Source organism: Chrysochloris asiatica, unplaced genomic scaffold, assembly GCF_000296735.1.
Source record: "Chrysochloris asiatica unplaced genomic scaffold, ChrAsi1.0 scaffold00230, whole genome shotgun sequence".
Lineage (NCBI taxonomy): Eukaryota > Metazoa > Chordata > Mammalia > Afrosoricida > Chrysochloridae > Chrysochloris > Chrysochloris asiatica.
Genome location: NW_006408748.1, coordinates 2,286,984 through 2,296,885, shown reverse-complemented (window position 1 = coordinate 2,296,885; position 9,902 = coordinate 2,286,984). Strand labels below are relative to the sequence as shown.

Here is a 9,902-nt window from a genome sequence, read left to right as displayed (position 1 = left end):
CAACAGAGCAAAACACTGTGTGGCCCTGTGCCAGCCTCACAGATGATGTGCTGGAGTCCGTTGTGACAGCCACTGTGTCGGTCAACCCTGTTGACAGTCGTCTGACCCTCTACAAATTATTTATAGCGCTGAATGAAGAAAGTAACTCTGAATAATAGTCTTTTAATATTTTTCTTTCTTTCTAGATCTAAGCACTCAAGTTAAATCAAGCTGGGTAATCATGGCAGAAGGTGGATTCGATCCTTGTGAATGTGTTTGCTCTCATGAACATGCAATGAGAAGGCTGATCAATCTGGTGAGATGAACAGGACAGTCCTATCCAGAACTGAACTGTACCATTTTTGTATGAGAATATTGGTTATTAAGGAATATTCATCTGATGGTCACCAAAAAGTATTTTATAATGGAAAGTTCACAGTGGTTTAAGTCATGTGGTTAATAAATGTTTGCTAGCAATACTTTTATTAAAGATAAAAGCAGATTACTATCTTAATTCATAGTTGGACTTAAAAGCTGATTAAATTGGCCATCCTGGGTAGATAGCACATATTAGTGTACAGTCTTTTCTAGTGTATGTTAATGTAAATTGTCTTCAGCTACATGGTCCTTATTTACTTGGTAAATGACTATAAAATCACAGTTTCTGTTGTTCAAACCCAATTTTGACATATGACAAGATAATTCAAATCTCTGTATAAAAGATTTCCAAATCAGTTATTTGATATAAACATTTTTTTTTTCCTGAAAAGGGTACGCTATTGTTGTTAAGAGCCATCAAGTAGGTTCCAACCCATAGCGACCCTGCATAGGGTTTCCGAGGAGTGGCTGATGAGCTTGAACCGCTGACGTTGCAGTTCAAATGGCTTTGCAGTCTGGCACATTAACCCACAATGCCACACCAGGACTCCTTGAAAAGGATATAGGTAATATCAAAGATGACAGTAAAATTTTGATTTGTTGTTGTTGTTAGGTGTCATTGACACCATAACGACTCATAGCGACATTATGCACAGCAGAATGAAACACTGCCCGATCCTGGGCCAGTCTCACTACTGTTGCCATGCTTGAGCCCATTAATGCTGGCACTTTGCCAATCCATCTCTCTGGGGGCTTCCTCTTTGTCTCTAGACCTTACCACACATGATATCCTTCTCCAGCAAGTGCTCCCTCCTGACGATGTGTCCAAAGTATGAGAGACAAAGTTTGGCCATCCTGGCCTCCAAGGAGCCCTCTGGCTACACTTCTTCCAACACAGATCTGTTGGCTCTTTTGGCAGCACATGGCATTTTCAATATTCTCTACCAGCACTATAACTCAAAAGCATCAATTCTTCTATGGTCTTCCTTATTCACTGTCCAGCATTCACATGCATATGAGGTTATTGAAAATACCAGGGCTTGGGTCAGGCGCACTTTAGTCCTCAAGCTGACATCTTTGCTTTTCAACAAGGTCTTGTGCAGCACATTTGCCTAATGCAATACGTCATCTGATTTCTTGACTGCTGCTTCCATGAGTGTTTATAGTTGATCCAAGAAGCTGCTAGTGTGGCCCTGTGGGTTAATGCACTCTACCACTAGGTCAGTTTGAACCACAGGATTGCTGGTTCAAGCTCACCAGCTGCTCAGAGACAGCATTTAATAAAATTTTGATTGGAGAGTTTTTAAGACTTTATCCTTGTCCTAGAAGAATTGATGCATTTGACTTGCAGTGTTGGAGGAGAATATTAAAACTACCATGGACTGTCATAAGAAAGGCAGATCTGTGTTGGAAGAAGTATAGCCAGAATGCTCCTTGGAAACCAGGATGGCCAGACTTCTCTCATAATTCAGACATATTATCAGGAGGGACCAGTCCCTGGAGAGGAATATCATGTGTGGTAAAGTGGAATGTCACAGAGAAGAGGAAGACTCCCAATGAGATGAATTGGTACAGTGACAGCAGCAGTGGGCTCAGAAGTAGCAACAGTTGTGAGGTTGGCGCAGGACTGGGCAGTGTTTCATTCTGCTGTGCATAGGGTCACCATGAGCTGGTACCAACTTGATGGCACCTAGCAACAACAATCCTTGTCTGTAAACTTAAGTGCAGGGCTGTTGATAGTATAGTGTACCATTGATAATGGGCAAAATAATTTGTTGTTGTTTACTATGGTTATGCAAAAGTATATAGTAAAAGCAGGCACAGATATTTGCTCAAATATTTAAGTGGTTGTTGTTAAGTGCCGTCAAATTGGTTCCTCCTCACAGCAACCCAGTATAGGGTTTCCAAGTCTGTACATCTTTGTTGGAGCAGAAAGCCTCATCTTTCTCCTGTGGAATATGTGGTGGATTTAAATAGCCAACCTTGTAGTTTTGAGTCTAGTGCTTTTCCTAGAGAGATACTGCCCTCCAAATTTTTGTTGTTAAGCGACTTTGAGTTTGTTTTCATTCATAGCAACCCTGTATAGGGCTTCCAAGGAGTGGCTGGTGAGTTTGAACTGGTAGACTTTCGGTCCAGAGCTTATCCTACAGCACCACACCAGAACTCAATTTTTTTTTTTAGGTGGTGGCAGTTAATCAGCAAGTTTTCTGCTGTCCGGTTGTGACTAAATAATAAGAAATGTATTTCTTGTGAATGGCATACCTTTTAGGATTAGCATATATTGTTGTTGTTGTTGTTAAGTGCTGTTTTGTGAGTTCTGACTCATACTGACCCTTTTTAGGTCAGGGAGCAGCTGGTGGGTTTGAACTGCTGACCTTGTGGTTAGCAGTCCAGTGCTGGTCCTACAGTGCAACACCAGGAGTCCTGGGTTAGAATATACTAGGATTTATTTCCACCGCTTGTCCGTCAGGCTGCCGTACTGTGGTGGCTTGCATGTATCTGTGATACTGGAAGCTGTGTCACAGGTATTTTAAATAACCAGCAGGGCATACCTCTGGGGGGCAGGCTTCAGCTGAACTTCCAGACTAAGACAGACTAGGAAGAGAGGTGGTTTGCTTCTGAATGTTTAGCCACTGAAAACCTTATGAAACCAGTCAGAATACCACCAGAATATTAAATATTGAAACATGATGAATAGCACCAGAATATTGTCGGGAGTCTTGGTGTGACACTGTAGGATAAGCACTCAACCATAATACTGGTTCAATCTGCAAGGTCAGAGTTCAAACTCACCAGCCATTCCTTGGAAAATTTCTACAGGGCTTCTGTGAGTTGGAGCCAAATCTACAGCACTCAACAACAACAACAACACTGTCAAAGAAGTGCCAGAAGATGAGCCCCTCAGGTTGGAAGGCACTCAAAATGCAACTGGGGAAGAGCTGCCTCCTCAAAGTCAAGTTGTCTATGATGACATGAATGGAATAAAACTTTCATTATCTGCAGATGGGTCTCTTGTGATACAATGGTGAATAATTGTTATCAGGACTGCTTGTGAGGGTTGGAAATGTAAAAGTAGATGTTTTGTAGCAAGGAGGGGAGTGATTAGCTTTTCAGCCTAGGAGTGGAGGTCCCTGGGACCATCAAGGTAGAAGAGCGGAGAGCGGGACCCTACCCTGAGAAAAAGATGGTAACGTGGAGAGATGGAGCAGCTGAGGACTTTAGACACAGAGAGAGAGGGGCTGTGTGCTGACGACCGGGGGGCAGACTTGTAGGGTATACCCTTTGGTTGATTGATGATGCATGGAGGGGATTGTAACCATAGCAATGAAATGATATACAATAGGATGAATGTAAAACTAATGTTCTCCCATGTAAACTATCATATAATACACAATAAAACATTAAAAAAAAAAGTGGAGGAAAAAAAATAACTTTCATTATCTCCATTTGCTGATGGGCACAACTCAAAAAGAGGAGAAACAGCTGTAAACATCCATTAATAATCAGAACATGGAACGCACAAAGTATGAGTCTAGGAAAATAGGAAGGAGTCAAAAATGAAAAGGAACGTATAAACAGTGGCATTTTTGACATTAATGAGATGAAATGGATTAGTATTGGCCATTTTGAATCTGATAATCACATGACTTATTATGCCTGGAATTACAAACTGAAGAGGAATGGTGTGGCCTCCATCATCAAAAAGAACATTTCAAGATCTATCTTGAAGTACAACTCTGCCTGTAATCAGCTAGTATCCAAACATCTACAAGGAAGACCACTTAATACAACTATTATTCACATTTACTCACCTATCAATAAAGCCATTGATGATGGAATTGAAAAATATGACCAACTTTTTCATTGTGAATTTTATCAAATGCGATCAAGATATATAAATAATTACTGATGACTGGAATGCAAAGGTTGGAAACAGAGGAAGGATCAATAGTTGGAACATATGGTCGTGGTGATAGAAATTATGCTGGAGGTCAAATGATAGAATTTTGTTATCAGCATTCTTGGAAGCAGCAAATGATGTATTGCATTAGTTAAATCTGCTGCACAAGACCTCTTTAAAGTGTTCAAAAGTTTGAGGACTAAGGTATGCCTGTCTCAAGCCATGATACTTTCCACATCTTCATATGCATGTGAAAGTTAGGTAATAAATAAGGAAGATCTTAGAAATATTAATGCATTTGAGTTTTGGTGTTTGAGGATAATATTAAAATTACCATGGACTGCTAGAAGAGCAAACCAGTCTGTGTTGGAAGAAGTACAGCCAGAATGCTTCTTGGAAGCCAAGGTAGTGAGACTTCATCTCTCATACTTAGGACCTACTATCTGGAGGGATCAGTACCTTACACTAACAAAAGAAAAAAGATGATGACCCCCACTGAGATGTATTGTCATAGCAATAGACCCAAGCATAACAAGAATTGTGAGGATGGCACAGGGCTGGGTAGGGTTTCATTCTGTTGTGCATTTGAGGTGGAATTGACTCTCTGATACCTGACAACAACAACAAAGATAACCCACTCCTAAATTGGATTATGACCACAGGCTTGTTGTTGTTGTTAAGTGTCATAGAGTTGGTTCAACTCCTAACGACCCTGTGTAGGGTTTCTGAGTAGTGGCTGGTGAGTTTGAACCGCCGGTCTTGTGATTCAGACTGACCTTCTTATATAAGCACTTGGTGTGGTGCTTACACTACAGCACCACCCCAGGACTCCAGACCACTGGCATAGAGGTTTGGATTTATAACAGATTTTGGAAGAGTGCTGACGTGGTACTGGAAGAGAAGCACTAGACATAAGATCGGTTTGAACTGCCAGGTCAGCAATTCAAACTCACCAGTTCAGACTCACCAGCCACTCTTCGGAAACTACATAGGGTCGTATGAGTCAAACCAACTTGACTGCACTTATCAACAACAATTTAGACTGGAGCCCTGGTATGGTGCTGTATGATAAACATTAGACTGCAAGATTGGTTCAAATCCACCAGCCGCTCCTCAGAAACCCTATACAGGGTTGCTATGAGCCGGAGTCGACTCCATGGCACTAAACAACAGCAACATAATTTAGACCATAACATTCTTTGCCTCTCTCAAATTCATGTCCTAGCCACACGCAAAATGCATGTGGTTCACCTATCACATCATCCCCCAAATCTTAAGTCAATTCCAAGTCTGAAATCTCATCTTCTGAATCATCGCAAATATGGGTGAATCTTTAGGCGTAGTGTATTCTGGGACAAAATCCTTCTTCATCTGTGAACCTGTGAAATCTAGAATGCAGGTTATGTGCTTCCAAAGCACAGTGGTGAAACAGGCACAAGGTAGACATGTCATTATAAATGGGAGGAATTTGAGAGAAAGAAGGGATAGCATGCACCAAGCAAGCCTATAACCCAGCAAAACTATTTCTGTTCGATCTCAAGTCTTGAAAATAATTCTCTTCTTCTGGGCAATGGCCACGCCCCCCAGACTCTGGGTGTTGGCCACAACCTCTGGATTCTGAGTGGGCAATTTCTTGGTCCTGGGCTTTACTCTGCTTCTTCAGCTTTATGCAGCTCAATTCACTTAGTCCAACTGAGTGGTGACTCTGCCTCCGTGGCTCATGGTGTTCTGTTCTTCAGCCTCTTGGTTATGTTAGCCCCACCCCCTCAGCTTTGGACAGTGACCCATTCCCTTAGCACACCTTAATGGCAGCATCTCATTCTGGAACTAAGTTGGCAAAGATCTGACTCTGAAACCTACTCTTTGAGATCCAGGCGACTGTGGTCCCACCCTTTGAAATCAAGAAAATCTTGTTAGTTGTGTTCCATCCAACAGTTCTGCTGATTGCTGAGCTGCTCCAGTATTGGTCCTTATCTTGTGTTGGGGAAAACAGTTGTAGCTGTTTTGCCCTGTTTCCCTCCTATAAAATTCCAAGTGGTAAATAGTGTTCTCTCCTTTCATTCTATCTTTGGTCCTCTTCAGTCTAAGCTGATGGATTTTCTGCTCTGATTGTTAGGTTCATCAGTCACAGACTTAATTTCTTAAACAAAAGATTGTGTAATCACATCCTTGAGGAACATTTTAGGACACATACACTTAAGTTTGTACAATAGAATTTTCTAAGACTTTAAGTTGTATTTTCATTTTGCACAGTTCATTTTTAAATCCATCTCTTTCACATTTTACTTTAAGCAGCAAGGAGAAGACACACAGCTGCTTAATAGAAATCTCATCCTCCAGATGTCCAAGTTCATCACTAACAAGTTCTGCCTTCCACCATACAATTATACATAATTCAGACAAATTCTTGGCCACCCAATAAGAATCATGACTCTCTTCCATTGTCCAATCACATTTTCTTAGTTATCTTTTAAAGCTTTACTGGAAGCACATTTGATGTCCACATTTCTAGCAGCGTTCTTTTTCCAGTGCCATGTGTATTCTCTAACATGATACAGACTTTCTTTATAGCTGTCCTTACTCCCTTCAGAGCCCTCATCAGAATTGCTTTTGACATCTGTAATTCTATGAATATTCTCTTCAAGTTATTCCAAGCTTTTGCTGTTTGGCACCATAAAACGCTTCTTGTTTCAAATAGAAAATAGAAATCTGGGGAAACTTGAGTGTTTTGATGACTATTTATGGTAAGCTCAAAAAAGACAAAAAGAATTTTCTAGTATGAAAAATCATTATGAATATGGAATTGTAAATCCAGACTCGATAATAAGTATTTGGTGGTGTTGTCAAATGCCATCAGTGACTTGGTTTCCTGAAATGATGAACAATTCTTAGTAAAGTTGTAAACAAAATTAAGTATAATCTTCCCTTAATGTACAAGTTAAAATCTAGTTAAACTCCTGGCAAATTTAGTGTAGAGTAAGTCTGTCCACAAAATGCCTTGTCTGTGAAATGGAGTTAAAATTGTGTGCTCAGACTTTTCACTTGTATGAATATGTGGCAGGACACTGAAAGTCATATGGGATGGAAGCCATTCACAACAACCAGTATCTGCCTCTCAGATCTCCAGAATTCCTTAGGGATGGTACTGCCCCACTTGAGAACCTTGTATGAAAGGTGAGTCAGGGTGAAAAAGAGAAACCCAGTCGAGCCAGTGAAACCAGACAAGAAGAATAAAGCAAAGTATGGTTAATGGAAAGCATTAAGTATGATGGCGCATTTGAATGGACTGTACGCCCCTGTTAAAATAAACAAATTTAAAATTTTGAATGCTATTTACTAGGGAAACAGACAACAAAAACAAACTGTCATTAAAAAAGTGGTAAAGGGATTGAAAAAAGCTGCCCAGAAGAACATGATACACTTATTTTCAGACAAAACAGAATTCAAAGCCAAAACAAAGAAATTGAACACAGGAATAATACAGGCAAAAGATAGAATCCAGTAAGAAAACATGAAACTTTTATGCCTTGAATAGAAATTGCAAAAACTATTTAAAATACATTAACTTGGGAGGTTAATGTTTGTTTTGTTATTGTGTACAGTTGTGTTGATTCTAACGTGTTGATCCTATATTACTGAGTGGTGTATTTTAACACTGGTGTGGTGCTACAGGATAAGCACTGAACCACAAAGTTAGTTTGAACTGCAAGGGTGGTGGTTCAAATCCACCAGTCGCTCCTCAGTAACCCTATACAGGTTCATTGTGAGTCAGAATCAACTCAATAGCAATAAACAATAACAAAAAATATTTTAACACAAATAACACATACGTTACTTGTGTAAAACTACAGTGAAACTGCCTCATTTATCATTGTACAAGAGATGGATTGACATAGTGGAAGCAACTGAGCTCAAACCTAACAATCGTGAGGTTTTTCAGTAGCCTCATGTGCATGCGAAAGTTGGACAGCGAATAAGCAAGACTGTAAAAGATTTGATGCATTTGAGATTTGGTGTTGGAAAAAAATATTAAAGGACTGCCAGAAACAAATGTGAGTTGGGAGAAGTACAGTCAGAATGCTCCTTAGAAGCCAAGATTGCCAGACTTCATCTCTCATGCTTTGGACATATTATCAGGAGGGACCAGTCCCCTGGAGAAGGACATCATACTTGGTAAAATGGAGGGACACAGAAAAAGGAAGACACCCTCAGTGAAATGAATTGACACAGTGGCAGCAGTAATGGGCTCAAACATAGCAGCAATTGTGAGGATAGTGCAGGACCAGGCGGTGTTTCGTTCTGTTGTACATATGGTCACTATGGGTCGGAACCGACTTAACAGCACCTAACAACAACAACAAACTTTCCCAAATAGCTGTCTCTCTTTCTTCCTAGTCTGTGTTAATCTGAAAGCTCCACTGAAAACTGTCTACCTTGGATAACCCTGCTGGTATTTAAAATACTGGTGCCATAGTTTCCATCATCACAGCAACACGCAAGCCACCACAGTAGGACAAACTGACAGATGAGTGTTGATAATATAGCACAGCATTATATAAATGCCATCTGATATCTTTGCACCATTATCGTGTCTTTACTGTGTGTGTTTAGGTCGGTGTAATATATTTATAAGGGTATAGATGATGTTTGAAGGCTGTACCTCAAACTCTTTATAGTGGTTATACTTGGAAGGGTTTGCTGGGGCTTGAACACTGTTTTAAACCCATAGAAAACCTTGGATGTAGATAGGACTCACTGAAACTAGTTACACTTACAGTTATGATTTATTGCAGTTAAAGGATACAATTTAAAACAAGCAAGGGACGAAATATATACTACAGAGACTAGGAAGGTTTCAAACCTGGAATTTCCAGTTGTCATTTCCCTAAAATCAGGGAAACATACTCTCTTGATATTGATGTGTGACCATCCACAGAGTATTGCCAACCAAGCCATGTTGTTCAGAGTTTTTATTGGGCTCCAGCATGATTCATTGCCCACGTGGCTGATCCCCTCTGGAGATCGACTGGTACTGTGTGATCCAGAACATTTCCCTACCAATCCCCAGTCTCATAGTTGATGGGTTCAGAGCTAACACTCTTAAATGTCACTGTTAGTATCTGACTGGCCCAAGGCCCTGGTGAACAAACATACACACTCTGTTAGGCTTGACATTTCAAGGACCTAGAGATTACTTGTCAGATGTAGGGAACAAAGGCTAGACCTGTCTTAAAATAAGGATAAATCTTTTTGCTGTATGGTTATATTCAAAATTACTAACGACAGAAAACAATCTTTTTCACTAAAGAAAAATTTTAGAGGCACTTTATAGTTATATGATTTTAAAAGAAAATGTATTTTACAATCTTAGGGTTTTCATTAGTTCTAAAATTTTATTCTCTTCTTAGCTCTGATTTCTAAATTGATGGAATTTGTTCTCATCAGTATGTAAAACGAAATGTTGTTGTTGTCAGGTGCTATCGAGTCAGAACCGACTCATAGCGACCCCATGCACAGCAGAACAAAACAAAGTCCGATCCTGGGCCAACCTCACTACCGCTGCCACACTTCAGTCCATCAGTGATGCTACCTGGCCAATCCATCTTGTTAGGGGTCTTCCTCTTTTTCTCTGACCCTCCATCTT

General features: G+C 40.2%; 1 protein-coding gene across 1 annotated transcript in view; it reads left to right on the top strand.

The window, feature by feature from the left end:
• The first annotated feature begins 220 nt into the window (after window positions 1–220).
• SMIM14 (small integral membrane protein 14) overlaps window positions 221–9,902 on the top strand; it is an 85,412-nt gene continuing 75,730 nt past the window's right edge. The window contains exon 1 of the mRNA XM_006873219.1: window positions 221–295. Coding sequence (XP_006873281.1) covers window positions 221–295 — 75 coding nt within the window. The remainder of the gene's footprint in view (window positions 296–9,902) is intronic.